The 18449-nt window shown below is 32.1% G+C and overlaps 1 protein-coding gene across 6 annotated transcripts; it reads right to left on the bottom strand.

Moving 5' to 3' along the window:
- Positions 1-2144: 2144 nt before the first annotated feature.
- On the bottom strand, positions 2145-17552 carry LOC127734847 (protein FAM184A-like). Of its 6 annotated transcripts, XM_052244883.1 has the most exons (6): positions 17359-17552; positions 8315-9223; positions 6534-6557; positions 5358-5393; positions 4394-4636; positions 2145-2590 (listed from the first exon to the last, which is right to left on the bottom strand). In XM_052244883.1, exons 2-6 carry the CDS (start codon positions 9140-9142, stop codon positions 2459-2461), a joined length of 1263 nt encoding a protein of 420 aa, XP_052100843.1. In that variant the 5' UTR covers positions 9143-9223; positions 17359-17552; the 3' UTR covers positions 2145-2458. The 6 variants fall into 6 exon arrangements, with proteins under 6 accessions (XP_052100843.1, XP_052100844.1, XP_052100841.1 ...); XM_052244884.1 differs by lacking the exon at positions 6534-6557; XM_052244881.1 differs by lacking the exons at positions 5358-5393; positions 6534-6557 and adding an exon at positions 7287-7388.
- Positions 17553-18449: the final 897 nt, after the last annotated feature.

Genomic DNA, 18449 nt, shown 5'->3' on the forward strand with positions numbered 1-18449 from the left:
CAAACAAACAACAGTACACAAAACACAACACGAACCCCACCAAAAACTGAAGGTGATCTCAGGTGCTCCGGAAGGGTAAGCAGATCCTGCTCCACATGTGGCACCAGTCATGTTGCTCATGTTAGTACAAACCCGGTGATGAGTAATTCGGTAGGTCACATTCGGGAAAATGTGGGCGAAATTCTAGTTATAATTGGAACATATCCGTTGTCATCTGTGAAACAGATATTCCATAACGATCAACCAACACGTGATGGCGTCCGTAAAATTTACGAATGAATGATTTCAACATCACCACTTGGAACTCTTTGTTAAATAGCTTCCTTGTGAGCAGCAACCCTTTATCAAGGAAATCATGATAGGAAATACCAGCCCTGGAATATTGTATCAACTGGGAGATATATACTCCGTATGTATATCTAACTGTAGTTTAATACAGTACATGTAGCAACATACCAGTTTTTTTCTCATAAGGAATGATTTTAATTCGAGCTGTCCAGAGTACATTAATGTGTTGATGCAAATAAGGTTATAATCTATTTCAATATATTTGAGGAAATGGTGAGAACTATAATTTAATAACTGTAACCGTAAAAATTACTGATAATAACATTTGGGATAAACGTGACAGAAATAGTAAATTTTGTAATTCACAATTTATTTTCATGGAATTATTAATATCCCCATTTTATTCCGAAGTGCTGACTACTGGGCTAGTGATACCATCGGGAACTAACAATCCACCAGCAGGGGTATCAAGCCAGTGGTAGTAATAACATTAATGGATGGATTTTGCTTTTTTTATGCTCGCTTTTGGTAATATAGCTCATAACGTATTCAAGAACTTATACATCCTTAGCTTTGAAATGTTTAAGCGTACCTGACATTCTTATTAAAATTTAATATCCGCACTATTTTAATATTTGGTCGATGCGTAAGTTTCTGATGAAGGTAAACCATGAAAAGCGCTACGGACGCACCAAATTTATCAAGTGTTGTTTTCATTTTCGTATCAACAGGTTAAGTACACTTTGAGCTAGGTATTAGTAACTGGGAGTGTTCTTTGAGCGGTAAAATATTTTTAATTTTTTTATATGTTTTTGCTTATAAAAATAAGGAGCTGTGCCAATGAGACAACTATCCATCCAAGTTCAAATGAAGTGGATGTGTGCAATTATAGGCAACCGTACGGCTCTCAACAATGAGAAAAAAAACATACCGTATAGTCGGTTAAAAAGGGCCCCGACATCAATATGAAACAATTAAATTGAGAAAACTAACCGCCTAATTCATAACAAAAGAATTTACGAAAAAAACAAGACATAAACAAACGACAACCACTGAACTACAGGCTCCTGACTTGGGACAGGCACATAAACAATGTGGCGGGGTTAAACATGTTTGTGAGCTTATATGTAACTCATCAGATCTATACAAAGCAGAAAAACATTTAACAAAAACACAGACCGGACGTGGCAGGGTATTTATACATCCTAACTTGTTATCTTTTCTCACCTTTGAAGTTAAAAAAAATTTCTGCACTGATTTTTATTTTATGTTTTTGTGTGTATTTGTTGTCAAGTTCAACAATGATCGATATTAAAAGGAGAGGGTTAAGTCATGCCTTTCCTAAGTCTAATACACAGTAAGTGGTTGTTTTATGTCAAACCTTAATGTTTTGTTCTTTTGTTTATTTGGAAAATATGGTGTTGCTAGCAGATCTTTGGTTGATTCTGTTAAAGTTATTCACTACTTGTAGAGGCTCGTGACGATTTTTAGCTTAAACATAGTGTACTGACAACTGTTTATGGATGAAGATTGGACGTTGCTCTTGTGATATATTTGGTTATACTCTGTACATTGGTATATATATATTTGGTATAATTGTTCGTTGGGTTTGCTGTTCATTGAAGTATATCCCACAACTTCGTTTATTCAGTAATTCAGTTAAAATTTACTGGATACATGTCAAGCGTTTTAAATTGAGCAGAAATCAGATACTAGTATTACATTCCCTACAATTTCATCCTCAAATTTCCTTTAAATAATTCAATATTTTCCATATCCAATTTAAAATCTAGCATATATAGTTAGGCAATTTTGTACAGGGAAACTACTTTGAGAAAGTAAAGAAAGCAAAAATATCACACATGTATAATTTTAATTATTCCTTTACTTCTTTTACTAACTGTTTCGGTAATCAAGTAATATAGGGGGCATGTAAGTGAAATGAATAGATTATGAAAAATGATGCATTAAATGCTTTGGTTGTGAAAAATCGTAAATGCAATGGAAGCACTGGGGTGAAGTGCACTTGTGCAGTTCTTTCTGTAACATTTCTGTGAAGTTCAAGTTTGAATTGTCCGACTGATGTTCATTTGTACTCTTATGACGTTATAAAAGAGTACCACTGTCCGTCTGGCACATAGAATTGTTTTTTTCTTTTAAAGAAATCGTCTTATTTACTGTACAAAGCCTCTTTAGATAATGGTTTAGGTCGCATAAGTTTTGTAAGGCGATTCTTCTGTTCTTGTGAAAGCACCGGTAGTCTTGATGCTGCAGAAGAGGCCCTGGAACTGGACGGTCTTTTCTGAAAATAAAATACATAAATTAAGCATAAGAAAAACATCCTTGATATTTAGTCGGTTAGGGGAAGTCAAGCGCATTGGAACGACTGAAACAACTAGATAGATAGATTTTAAAGTTTGAAATTGTACATATGATTCCTTGGTAATGTTTTACAATTGCAGAGAAAAAACAATATTAAACTGCTTAACAATATACAGTTCCCAAGCTTGATCAACTAAAACACATTGTTAATTACTATTTCGTCGGAAGGAAATTAGTAAAAATAAATAGAAAGACATCAACTAAGACTTTTAATACTTTCCAGAAACGGCGATGTTACTTTTCCGTGTTTATCAAAATTAATGTGTCAATGAAACTAAATCATATTGCGGAAAATAGCGTCATTGTTTACACATGTAGAACAGTCAAAAGACTCAGGGGCGGATCCAGCCATTTAAAAAAATGGGGGGGGGGGGGGTCCCAACCTAGGAGAAAGGGGGGTTCCATATGTCCCCATTCAAATGCATTGATCGGCCAAAAAAAGGGGGGTTCCAACCCCCGGAACCCTCAACCCCCCTTGGATGCGCCACTGAGACTCAGGGGTCTTTTATAAGTAGGCAAAAAACACATTATTTATGACTGTCAACATTTACGATTCGGATTGTTCTCAAAGGTTAACGAACTACTTAATGATTATTTACGTTCTAGCTATGCATGTCATATAACCAATTGAAACAAACGGAATACCATATTTCAGTACGATTAAAAAAAAAACATTTAAAGCCTTCACCAACGGCTACTGTATTTTTGTTCCATTTATTTTTCGATATGAAATTTGCGCCGAAATTTTTTTCGAATGCATTAATTGTGTCAGAATTTGGAATTATATTGCCTTAAATTAATTTTTTTGATTTGTCAATTCACCCATGTTTACCTATTACACATATAAGTCCATGATGAATGATATCTCAAATACAATAAAATATGGATTTTGAAAACAGGACTTTCATCGAAGAAAGACGATTGGTGAAAAGAATTCGGATGATTAGATCAAGACTGTGTTTAGTGGATTTCTGTCATATCTGCGCAAAACAAAGACACAGACGTTAGAGTACAAGCTTCTTTGAATAGCATGTGACACAAATAGTATCCGAGAGATCGTCAAAAGTCAGTGTTCAGTGTTGTTCAATTTCAATGAAGAGAATTGTCTAAATAATTTCCAGCAACTGTACGCTATAAACTTACTTATGTATATGACGCAGTACAAAAGCAACAATCGCAAGAAACAGACATAATTCCAGAAAGGTATATGCATTAAAAAAAACCAATAAACATCAGTCTTCAAGCAAGTATAATAAACTACCTTGCTTAAGTGTGAGGAGACTCATAATTTAAAACTTAGAAAAAATTATACAAGAATCGATGCAACAAATTTTCTTCAATTTTGGTGCAAGTAATACTAGGTTTATTGAAAAATAGTGACGCAAACGAGTTGTGACACAAAAGGACGTATATTCGTCGTAAACGCATATCTCCCTTTAAGTTAGTAGAACTAATTTACTTAAATGATTGCCCCTTCGGAGAGTGTTAACATATATGCAAAGTTGATCTTAGATGGATTTTGGCTATAATTTGTAGGCCCTTTTTGGTCATATCGATCTTAACGTGCTTCAGTACTTATGCATCCTTGTCTTTGAGTGTTCCTGATGAAGGTAAATCTTGAAAAGCGCTAAGAATGCATAAAATTTATAAAGTGTTAAATATATTCATCTTCAACAGTAACATAACACAGATCATGAACCCATAAGCCGACAATAGTACTTACGGATTCGTCTATTGATTGTACAAAGGCATATGAAAACGACTTCTCTTTTGATAACAGTGGTTCATTACTCCTGTGTGAAGCAATAACTTGTTGGGAACTCATCCCGATCTTTCCTGCTCTAGGGTCCACAGTAAGAGGTTGCTGAGTAGAGAATACTCTATTGAAGTTACTGTCACGGTTACTGAGCTCCATCCGATATCGCTGAACTTCTCGTCGTAATTTTTCCAATTCATCGTTATAATCCTAGGAAAATTAGATAAATGTAACTTTATATATATTCTAACTCAAAGTTAAGATATTATAATCTTCTGATCAATATTATTCAGTATACGTATTTGTAGACATAATCAATTAATTAATTGGGAATTACATGTGATTGATATTAAATACATAAAATGCAGTCTTATCTGAGTTAAATATAATAATCATATATGCAAATATGTAAGCTATTTCATATTATTCAGTGGCGATGTATTAAACCTTTCTCGTTCACATTTTTTTTAAATTTTATTATACTTACTTTTTTCCAGTTAACTAAATAACCCAACTAAGATGTAAGTTCGTAAATATTGATAAAGCTATGACAAAATTGTATGAAGTTTTATTAATATGGTAGTGGAAAGCTATGATAGCTGGATAACAAATATAAAGACCTAATACAAGTACATCTGTTACTTAAGTAAAAAAGGTTAGATGCAAAAATGTATTTGAGTAAAGTGTTGATGTGAAATCAACCCCTGTCATAAGACTTATCCATTACTTTGTATACATGAGGAAGCAAAGCAAAGAATGAAATTCAGAAAACAAAAACAAAACCAACTAATTATTTCATGCAAAATGACAATAAAAGTTCGACAACTCTAATATGATAAAAAAGCAATGAAAAGATATTATTTTATATTAAACATCTACAAAAGACGGTTATTTTGATTCTTGTGACTGGTTTACCCGTGTAAGGGCTTACCTTGTGCATGTGATCATGCAATTTCGAACGTCCAACCTTCCAAGAAATAATCGGATTCATTTTAAACACAAAACTACTAGATATCAGGAGCTGACTGTGGAAAGTGTTCATTTAGAAAAAAGTATGTTAGTATTTAGTTTGAAGTCAGCGACAACATACGAAATTGAAAGGAAACAGGAAATTTAACCACTTAACTAGAAACTTGCTGCTCGTACAAAAAACAGGTCTCGAAATCCTCATGATAATCGCTAGCTATCGCGCTCTTTCGAAACTATATTTTCCATAGGAAATGACCACAGTATTTTTAAAGGAGGTTTGTAACTATTCAGTCAATTTAATGTTTCAGATTACATGGGTGTCTCAGGTTTGCTTTTTTTGCAATATGCTTATTTTTAACATTGACAGATGGAAAGCAGATGGATGAATAGAATTGAAAAATTGATATATGAGTCATATATAAAAAGGAAGAATGTCGGAAATGAGAAGTATATGTATTGTTTGAAGTTTGGTAACATACATGTATATGTATAGACTATAAATAGCTTATTTCAAGACAGTAGGACATAGCTGATGGCACCATCTTTGATAAACGTTTAGAAATTAAAACTTCAGCTAACAACCGATAAGCAGCAATTAATCAACTATGATTATTACCCTTCTTCAACCCAAATGATGTAATACGCTACTGGAAATTGTTGCTGATATTTTGTTTCTTAGTTGGTAATTTTAAATTGCATCCAATACTTAATTAACAGAGGTAATAAATTTTCATTGATTCACAGAAATTGAAATTGAGACAAAATTGTTACTAATTGCGAATTGCACTATCTTGATATTGTCAACTAAAGCTTTGAATACAAAAAGGTGCTTCACAATTGAAGTTGGCTGAAGTCCAATTTACATTTTATCAAAGATAGTCCATTTTTACTTTTCACTTATATAAATATCAATGAAAGATATTTATTTCTTAAATATGTCTTTCCACCTTTAATAATAGCAAAGGCAGGATTTTTTACAAGTCTTTTCACCTTAGTCTTTGAACTTTTAAAAATAAAATTCATTGAATTTTAAGTGCTCATAAGTGTCACAACAAATCTAAAACATTCGAATTCAACTTTGTCGAAGCCAATGAAGTGTTTCCCTGATAATAAGTGAAAAGACTGTATATAAGTTTACCTTGTTTGTACATGAATGATGTGACTGAAAATAATATGTAACTTTAAATTATAGTTATTTGTTTACCAGTAAAATTTAATGAAAAATCCGCTTAAAGGATTATACCCATGTTATATCGTTATTGGATATATAATATTGAACTTAATCTCCTAAAACGATACAGATTTTATCCCTTTCAATTTAAGACATGTCTAAGGTGTTTTATTACACACACACAAACGTACGTCTTAGTGAGTTGATCAAAATCCACATTTTTTTTTTTTTTTAATTATTTTGCCATGATTACTGTAATTTTGAATACGTCTATCCTCGATTTAATTTGAGAGTGGATTCGTTTGTTGTTCTGAAATATCGTAATAAAGAATATGTTAATATGAAATTGGAAAACATGCATACAGTTTTAAAATAATTATAGTATGTCATAACAAGGATTTGTTACTATACAAATCCTTGGTCCTAACCAGTAAGTAAATTTTTGAAAAGAGTAAAACAAGATCGTTTTAAGATACATTAAAGTTTCATACATGTACTTTGCAGTGATATTACAAACAAAACTTGTGCAAGGTAAATATATATCTTATAAACGTGAAAAATCACACTGAATAAAAAGATTATAAAAAACATTAATTTCGATTATAATTCAAAGTGGTATATTTTCACAAATAATGTAAAATCGCCACAAGTGCAGACAGACATGATTATGAATCCGTGAGTGCCGCTTAGTAGTTGTTTAAACGTTATTCCAAAAAGTACCTCATCGCGCTTGGGGGCAATTTGCCTTGAATCACGGCTATTTCTTCTCTTTGCAGAATTGGATGGAATGGGTGAACGTGATGATCGTACTCTGTCTTCTCTCTTTTAAGAAGTATTCAATATGCTTATTTGATTAACTATTTTTTTTAGTTCATAAATTTCATTAGGCTTAGTTTTTGTGTGTGTGTGTGTGGTTTTTTTGTTTTTTTTTAATAGACCGCATTGTACATGTAGAACACCGAGTATTCCAACACAAAACATATGAAACATTGACACTATTTATTTTGTTTGTTTATTTATTTGTTTGTTTGGTATTCAGTTCTCCAATTTCTAGTTGACAGCTGGTTAACAAAACTTGACAAAACTTGCGTCTGACATACAAAATTGTTAGTATGTTATGTTTGATGAGTTTTACTCAGTTTTTATAGACTGGTACATTAAATAAATGTTGTAATCTTTTTGTTGTTGTTTGGCTTTTAAACTTCTATTTTCTCAATATCTTGAACAAATATCCGAATTGAGTTGAAAAATATTATGTAATATAATATCGTTCCCTTCATCTGTATATTACAGTAGATTGTTCATGTTTCAAAGAAGTCTTGGTATAATTCCAAAATTTATTTCAAATCACTTTACCGTAGAAATTGTACTTTTAAATTACATTAACATTTAGAACATGTCTGATTTTTTTCTTACTTTAATCAAAAGTGTATTAGTACTAACTACCACACGCAGTGATCGAAATTATTACTGCACAAGTTGCGCAAGTTTTGTTTTTATCGATGCATACTTATTATAAATTTATTATTTTGAAATTGCTTCAAAAGCTATTGTCTCTATTACTTTCCTTTAAGTAAGGATAGAAATAAAAGTGAATTTACTAAAGATATTTGTGACTTTTAAAATTCACAATGTACATATTCGTTTAACAAAATACGAAATTATTTCCTGTAATGAGCTCGTATTTTCACTTTTAAAATTAACCATAAATGACAAAAAGACGCATGATTCACCAAAGAAACACTTACCGTGAAAGCTCCAGGAGACAGCCTTGTTGATGGCTGTTGGTGGCTTTGAACTTGTTGTAGTTGCTGATGATGTTGCATTTTTTGACTAGCTACTACTTCTGCAACTTTTCGACTAAAGTCTTTCCGCAAATTTTTCAAGTCTGTTTCTAATTTAGCATTCTTTTCCTCCAGTTTCATTTTATTCCTGTGTGTTTCTTCTAACAATGCTTGCAACTGTTGAAGTTCTTTTTCTAATTTTTCATTTGTTTTTTCAAGGTCACGTATAATTTCTTTATAATGAGTTTCTGTTTCAACCTGGGTCTTTTCTAAATTAGCGACTAATTTTCTTAATTTATCTAATTCCTGGTTTTTTCTAAGAATTTCTTCGTTTTTACTAGCAAGCTGATCCGCTACACCCTGTCTTAATTTTTCTATATCTCTCTGAGCATTTATTAAGAGATCTCGAAGATTTTGGCACTCGGATTTTTCTTCAAGCAAATTTTTTTCACTTGCTATTAATTTGGCTTTCCATTCTTCCTCCCGACTGTCTGCTTCATTTTTCAGTGCACTTTTCAGACGATCTTGTCCGGCTTTTCGTTCTCTGTCTAATTCCAGTTCTAATTCCAATCGTTTAGTTTCTAAATTGTCAATTCTATTTTGTGCGTCTTCTTGCACTAATAATATTTCATATTCAAAAGCTTCTTTCATAGCCTCAATTTCGACCTCTTTCTCATGATTGCGGGTAAACAACATATGAACAACTTGAGTCAATTCGGAAACTTTTTTTGACATCCGAAACTCGAACGTCTTCTTGGCGGAATCGCCAGAGTCAAACTTGAACTGATTCATTTTGATATTACTTAGCTTCTTATTTCAGAACGTTTAAATTCACATCATTTATTATAAAAAATCTCGCTGGTTAAAAGTTACCTGCAAAATAATGTGAAAATCATTAGGTTCATTCTTCACGGAATATTTGTTTTAGATAATATTATTATTGCTAATGACAGAATCTGAATACCTGTTATCAATAAAATCATTAAAATGGTATAACTCAATATAGTACTAGCAAATTTAATTACATATATTGAAAATTGATGTTTTGACAGTTTTCACATTGATATATCCCAGTATAGTTCTGTCAATACAAACATATTGCTTTTAAGGTGTTTTTTGTCGTTATAGGCAAATATCACTGTGCGAGTTGACTACTGTTTCTTCCCAACATATTGCACTATTACAACAAAGTAAATATAGTAGTGTGCTGATATACTAAATAATTGACTGGCGCAACATAAAGACGCCAAAGTGTAATCGAGATATTTGTTATAACATTCATTTGCATGTGTCTGTATCAAGTAACGTTCTTCAGTTTCAGATCTTTGTATGAGTTATTCTGATTTCGACTTTGACTGACAAAATAAACATTTTAAGTAGAAAGAGTATTGAAATACGGTAACCTGGATTTCTCCAATCGGACATTAAACCACATGCTAGAGAAAGGCCCTCGTTTTGCCGTGCAGGTTGTACAAATCCCGTAAAAATTTAGTCTTTATAATCCGAAGTTTCGGGGGAGGCGAGTTCCCCACTTTGCCCGACCTACCTGTTGAATTGATTGATTATTTCTTCTAGTTCTGAATATGCATGGCAAATTTGCCAATGAACGCTAAGCAAACAACAACCGATCACTCTGCTTTGACTTTCAGCTTGCCTCGTAGTTCAATATATTTGTTATATTTTTTTAATTGGAACAGAAATAATATAGGATGAATGTACGTAAGAGAAAACAAGTCTCATGAAATACTGGGTGGTAAATAAAATCTGAAAGAAAAGGTTTGATTGATTGTTGTTTGCTTAGCGTCCAGGTAAATATGTCACGCATTTGCAGGACGAGAACAAATAATACTTAATACAATGAGTGGGTTCTGCAAAGTAGGATTCGACTGAGACGAGGGCAGGAAATTTTAATTGCCACTGGAAACATTTAACTGAGGTTATGTTGGAAACGGACAGAAATTTTGCCTGACAACAGGTCACCCATGGACCCTTCAGAGAGTCGTTACAATAGTTCATAAAGCACATCGGGCGTGGCACTCTCTATACACTTAGCGTCCACATTCCGATCGGACATGGCTGTGTATTTATACATCCCACAGAGCCAAACTGACAACCCACTTCAGCAAGGGTGTAATTCGGAACTTATCGGAGAAACCAAAGCGATGACCATATCTATATAACCCAGTCTACCTTTGGGGTAATATATATCTAAGAAAAATTTGGATTATTAATTCTCTTCTTTCAATCTACTCAAAGCTCTTCAACGGGTGACCAAATATATAATGTATCTCAAAGTTAGATCAAGACGGTGGGTAGAAAAAAGTAAAAATCATATACATCTCTACAGGTTCTGCCACAACTCCCTATATTTATATATAAACACGCATCTGTATTTTTTGTCAAAGTCCGATACAATATCGCTTGGTCAAGAGGCCTGTGGCCTTTTTTTAACCGTTACAATATTAAATAACAATATTTTTTAATTATCCATTTCACTGCAAATATATCAAATGACTCATTCCAATGATAAAATATTCTTTCAGTTAACAAATTGCATAGTTATTGGGAGGAATAACAATGTATAACGTTAGCCAATAACTATTAAATACTTTGTCATTTGACTTTTTAATAAACGACCGAATTCTTAAAATATATTGATTCAACCCGTTATATAATGTGATAAATTGAAAAGACAATATTACACCTGAGAATATTGACAATTTTACACGGTACACCATTCATTTATAGGGGACAATAGTTGACAAATAAGATAGAACTTTAAACGTTATCAGTTGGCTTCAAGTCATATATGCAATCGAGTATTGATTCCACTATAAGGTCTATGTCAATACTTCATTGTTAGAAAATATTTTAGCAAATAAAAAAAATGATAATTCATAACTCGTAAATAGACAAATACCATCAGGTACCATGTGGTGGATTTTGAAAAGAATGCATCAACTCTATTGTTATATTGTATCTGTATAGGAAATGAAATCACTACTGTACATGATCCTACATGATCATATATTATTTTATCAATTATATAATATACTTCAAAATCCATTTTTTACTTGCATCAAATCACAAGTTTCCGGTTATGTTACATTGTTGCATGATTGCCAGTTTAAAAAAAAAGATCAGTAACGAAGGCAGACCATTATCAAATATATATATATTTCATAAATCAAACCTGACATTGTTCATGTATCTACATGTTAAAAAAACATTTTAAGATGCTTATTCGTAACATAACTGCTTTTATGTCGGTACCTCCTCCACTACACTATCATTCTCCAAGGTGTCATATGCCAAGTACACAGTGCTTCAGTACTAACATGACCGATGTTTGAGACATTTTGTTTGTTAATTTCCAGTTCATGAATTATATAATTTTTATTATCATTAAGATTGCAAAACATGAGCGGGAGATACCAAAGGGACACCCAAAGCCGATAAGTCGTAAAAAAAACTAGCAATGCCGTGGCAAAAACCGAAAGACAAGCAATTCCACAAAACACTATAAAGAAAACAAAAAAAAGTGAGCAACACAAACCCAACCAACTCTCTCGAGCAGTTGATCTCAAACGATTTTGATCGTTCTGGATAGGCCTTTTTTGTTTTTATGCTGTCAAAGATTTTATATTTCTTATTTGAACTTTTAAAACTTTTGGTTTCGAGCGTACAGAATATAGGTCATTCAAATAACACGTACGTCGTGCGCACAGAAATCAGTGCCATACGTTTTATTTATCTATAGTTCGAATATTGGTATTTTTAAATGAGGAAGTAGATCTTTCATATGGATACAAACGGGATGTGGGGTTATATGTCAATAAGACAACAACCACTTAAAGACATGTAGAGGGTAATCTATGGTCTTTAACAATACACAAGTGTCTAATCCATATGTCAAGTTCTTAATCGTCCCTAGTCTAGTAAAATAGTGAATAAATTCTACACGGAGTCTTCCAAAGAATTTGACATAGTTCTTGCCTGAATATGCAAACAAATTTTTAGACTGATTAATTTTTAAAGGTTATACGATTTTTCCATGTTTGGATAACAGTTTGGGGAAATATATTTATTACGAGACGTTAACAATACATCAATTTATTATATCTAAACGATTGATAAATTTTAGAGAAGAGGAAAGTAATCATCAGTCAGCCAATGCAAAACAAGAGCGTATTTGGGAAGAGACGTGGCTGTGTATTTATAAATCCAGCACGCCTATAGACTGAAGTACCTCCACCAAGTCTCAGATAGATGCTGAATGCCGGCTGGAAGAAGTCTATGTGGCCATATTTCTACACTACATTTAGATTCCATGTCATGGAACATAAACAGGTGAAACTACTTCATTTTGTTGTAATTCGGCATCTTTTTAAAAAAAGGTGAAAAAACTTTAAGTTATATGCAATGCACTTACCTAAAATCCATCCTTTAACAAAAAAGGTCAAGATATATGATTAAAAGTTTTTGGGCAAAATGTAGGACGTCAAAAGTTATTTGTATTCTATTAAGAGTTGAAATTGTATATTGAAAGCTTGCATTGCCATTCATCCGAGCCACACCGAAAAAAAACCCAAGAGTATTGAATTACAGCTACCATTTATTGAACTACCTGCATTTCATGATACTTCCAAGTGGCCCTCGTGACTGTGTGGATTGCATATATACACAGTCACAGATCTAAATTTTGCAATATCAGTTTGTGACATATCAAAATTGGGGCGAGGGGAAATGGGGGTCATCTCGCTAAAAAAATAACTTCTATATTTCATCCTTTTCGTTGAATGCCTTTAAGCCTTTAAGCAACGAGTATAAATATTTGATTATTAGTATTTAACAAATAATTAATCTATCTTAAACTGTTACTTTTTATATACTATTGTTACTGAGTGGCTAATATGTTCAAAGGTGTTAAGGCAGTTCAGGTTCACACTTGCTATTTTTTTTTCTACAAAAACAGACGCCGTAAAAATTACATAATATATCTGATTGTATCCTGATTAAACCCCTTGATCAATTCAACTTTTTGGGGTCTAATAGAGAAAAAAAACAGTCAATTTCCCATTATATTTGTACTTCAAAACAAAAGAGCGTGACATTACATTTTCGTCAAAACTGTTTTTTTTTTTTTATTATTCTTTAACTTACTTCGTTTGAACTAATCTTATTGTTTAACCTGTATTTATATGATATAAATAAAAGGCGGTGTGGAGAATACGCAAATGAGACTGCAACCCAAAGACAAAAATACCCAAAGGATATCTTGAGAGCAATGTACTGTCTACAACAACAGACATGTGTCTACAATATGTCAAACTATAAAATACATACGACAGACACCTACATATATGGAGCGTAAATATGTGGAGGGTTAAACTATTGTTAAGATCTCAACAATCCCCCCTTTAAGTCTCAATCTATGCATTGGTTAGTAATCTTTCCTGCCAACATCTTGCAGCGCATTGGGATAAAATATTTCCTTCATCACAGATTGTTTGGGGGGATGGGTAAGGTAGATAGTGACCTTTAAATTCGAAATTTTACAGATGATGTCCAAGTTGGCTGATATAAGTGACACGTAACCTATAAATTCAACATGTTAAGCTTACACAAAACATAAAATTACTCAATCTCGAGAAAAATCAGTTTTACAATAATGAAATTTTGAATTGAAATGAAAAAGAGACCTCTATTGATAATATGACGAACGTTGATTGTTTTGAACGTTCCGAATCTGTAGTTTATTTGAGGGGATTATCAATGATTGCATTTGTTACTGCACAATAGGGGCGTAGCTATGAAAAGTTTCTAAAAGATTCTTCGTCTTATTATTAAAATAGTTCAATATTCTTACCTGTTGGAACAAATATCCATATAAAACATAATTATACTACTCCAAATAAGAAATATTTCCCATGGAACCGGATAAGTCTTGAATAAACAGCGTGTATACATAAATAATTTCTCGTCTCTATGCGTGAGATTAGAAGATCAAAATCACGAATTATTTAAAAATGACCTCGATTATTAAAATACCTACTAGTCCCAATGCTCGTTAACACCAATTTAAATTCTGACAAAGACGATTAATTCAATCTTAGATTTAATGAATATGCAAATGCACTTGTATTACTAACATAAAGATTAATTTTAAACACTTTACACTGTAGAAGATTTTAAAACACATGTTGAAAACGGCTTATGGTAGTTATAATGCAACTGGAAATTAAAAATGTCGAATTAAGCTCACTGCTAAAGGGTATGATTTTAAAAAGCAACAAATAAATCCATTTTTTATTCTTGAAGCAATTGTGGTTAATATTTGCACACGTGTTCATGCAATTAAGTTTATTTTCCACTATTTTTTTTTGTTAATGAAATTAGTTTAAAATGTCATTCAACAACAGGCAGTTTTAATTCCCGACATTAGTTATTCTAAGTGAAGTTATAGAAATTAAGGTTGAGACAGAAAAAAACCAATGACTATATTTCGTATTTAATTACCATAAACAAATACACAAAAAAAAAAATTCAGTGTCAAAATTTTAGTGAGGCAATTGCCTCACTAATTGCCTCACTTGCCTCAATGATAGTTACGGCCTTGCTAACCTACGGACAAACTTCACTCACTCTGAAAATCCGTTTAGTTCTTCTGAGCCTAACTAGAAAACAAATCGTGACTTTCTTCTGAAATACTCCGCAGTAAATACAAGTATATTTTCGAATGGAAAGTCTCTCTTCCTGCCTAACATGTACTACATTATAACTTAAACAATATTTAGTTAGAAAATGAACTGTTTTTTAAGTTGATTTTGAAAACGGAGTCTGTAATTACTTTAACGACAAAGATATTATCAAAGCTTACGTAGACTTATCGAGAAAATTTTAACTTTTACGCACACGTAGTTTGATTTTAATGTCAAAGGAGCCATTACAGTTAAATTGAAATGAAAATTTAATTACAGACCTCAGAAAATGTAATTAGAATGACATGGTTAAAAACTTTTTGTTATTGAAAGATGAATTTTAGAATAAATTGATAATTGAATATTGTTAAGTCATGGATTGATTCTTACTTGGGATATCAATTAGAGTTTAAACCTACCGCCATATTTTGTATATTCTATTATCACTATAAATTTCCACATGCGTTTCCCCAATACATACATACATTTTCTTTAATAATCAAAATTAACGTTAAAAGCGATTGATTAAAAACGAGGCCTGCAGCCGGTTGTACGAACGTGGCATTAGCCTAATGGGTCATTAAGTCTTCATTAAGCCTTTATGATGCATTAGGCTAATGAAGACTTAATGACTCATTAGACTAATGACACGTTCGTACAACCGGCTGCTGAACATTACGCAGTATATGATTAAACTATAAACTATATGGATGTATACTAAAGTACTGCACCTCACATTTTTTTAAATTCATATCTTAGAGACAACATGTGCATAAAACTCGAAAAGAACCATACTTGGAACTATTTGTTTCAGCACAGTTACCTTTGACGCAATTTCAATCGACTATAGACTATAGATATAAGATCACATCTCAGAATCAAATGATACCAGAAGTAATGAAATATAGCTATCATAGTACACCTAGTTGGAAAAAAAATGAACGTTCATTTTCTTTTGACATACAACCCCAAAGGTTAACATGGGTAGACTGGACTTCTTCCGCCCGGCAATAAAACCCACGTTCAAAAGGGCGTCCCTTTGGCTATGCATGATGCATAAATACGCAGTCACGTATAGTCAGAATAAGGTGGTACAATTTGCAGCCTCGTGTAAAAAGAGTGTCACGCTACCTGCACGTCGAAGAACCTTGCTAAACTTCTAGAGAACTTAACCATCAGTGGGTCTTTGTGGTTGTGCAGGATGAACGCTAAGGATTTTGCTCATTGTTCAAGGCCTTTCAGGGCGCTATAGTTGTATAAATCCCTGTATTATTGTCTCGAATCTTCTTGTTTTTATTTTCAGTAGTTCATTGTTTAAGAAAAAGTATGCTGAACTTGAATTTTGTTTTGTCTGTTGTCAATGAGTTGCTGACTTCTGACATGTAATATAACTGCGAACACCTAAATACTTTACTTTACTAATCTTTATTTTCTACAATTAATTTTGTTTTCATGAGTATTAGTAGTAATTATTTTAACAGGATTTGAAAATATTAAAATAATTTTTTTTTCAAAATAAATGATAAAAGCTCTCTAAAATGAGTTTATTTTGAATTCAGAGATTAAAATCATTTATGTTCAAAATATTCGTATTTCAAGAATACACTACGGATGTCATTAGTGGAGCATAATTTGCTTACCCTTCCAGAACCGTGACCTTATATTCCCCACTGTTTTTGGAGAGTTCGTTTTGCTCAGTCTTTGATTTTTCTACGTAGGGTTTTATAGACTTTTGTATGTCTTTTGTCGTATTTTTTGTTTTTCATCGATTTTTATTTTTGATTCTAACCCTTGACATCTATCGCCTCTTTTTAATATTTAATATGAATAAACGAAGATGTAGGTTATACTTCAACAAGACAGCAACCTAACGACACACATATATAATAGTACATTTTCTAAATGCAACAGTACTGTAGGCAGCATGTGTATCCATTTTCGATAAACGGAGCATGTGACATAGAGTCCCTTGCACTTAAAATCAGACATTGTACCCACACTACTAGCTGCCTAGGTATATCTTTTAATAAGGTGGGTTCTTAATTATTCGTCTGGAAACCGTTAATCTTACTGCAATGCACGTATAAGTATGAAAGAAAATACTATATTTAACTCATTTATATGTAGAAATATGCGTTTTAAATCAAACAGGCAAATGTCAAACGTGATTTAAAAGGCATTGGAAGTGATTCATGTTCGTACGAGATATTTAATCTGAAAAAAAAATATACGAAAGAAAAATCTACTATATACATAAATAATTCATAAACTAGAAAAAAAAAGAATTGAAAGAAACTCAACACTCACTTTGTATCACCATGGTAATCAAACTAACATCGAGATGTTTTATACTTCCGTTCAAACGATAGAATTTTCAATAGACATCTAAATATTGAACACTGAAATCTGACACCATGTGTTTAGTATCAAAATACCCGTCTGTCTAAATATGTGATCGTGTTTATACGTACACAATGTCTACCTGTGTTGTTTCGTTTAGAAGCAATACACGATTTAAATTTCTTCACCTATTTTTTAAATCACAATTTGTTTACCGTTATGTCTCGCTAGGTCTTAAAAGAGTCCCTTCTTGACTTATCTATTGTTTGTGCCAGTACGCACCGTTCGTTCCTTGACAAAGCCACAGTTTGTTTCTTTCTTTTATTCTTCGTAATTTTGAAAAGGTTACAAGTTATCTATTTAAGTAATCATGTCCTACGGTGTACGTCAAGGATTAAAATATTATCTTTTGACTAAAGTGTATTATAGAAGTGATTCGATTTAAATTGGTTCTTTTCTTCTGAATATATTTAGTGATTTAATTTAAATATATTTTTTTTTCATAACAGTATACTGAAATTTCGCTTGATATTTAAGCTTATTGAAAAATATCTTTATTAAAAATATTGGGCTGTCGAATTAGATCCGTTACATGACATTTCGGATATAAATTCCAAAATGTTTTTCATTGGTGATTTATAATCTCTTAATATGTAAATATTTGTTCAGCCTACGAACGGATTTTAAGAATTTGAATATGTTTTATTCAATTCATAGATTCCAATTGGTTGAAAAACTTAAAATAATTTGTTTTGAGAGCAACTTTTTTTCATCAAAAAGAGTTATCGAAATGAAATAATATAAAAGCACATATATCACGTACATTTTTAGTTGTACAAGCAATATTTTCAGTGTCATCAATGTAACCATATGACCTTTTATGGTTTGAATTGAACTTGAAGGCCGTACTTTGACCTATAATGGTTTACTTTTTTTTTGTCTCATTGGCACTGATACCACATCTTCTTATATCTATAAACTTTTATGAATTGTAAAAAGAATGTAAGGCATATGTTACTATGCTGGTTGATTAAATAAATTCTGTTCATTTTTCAAAT

Source organism: Mytilus californianus, unplaced genomic scaffold (genome assembly GCF_021869535.1).
Source record: "Mytilus californianus isolate M0D057914Y unplaced genomic scaffold, xbMytCali1.0.p SCAF_3, whole genome shotgun sequence".
Taxonomy (NCBI): Eukaryota; Metazoa; Mollusca; class Bivalvia; order Mytilida; family Mytilidae; genus Mytilus; species Mytilus californianus.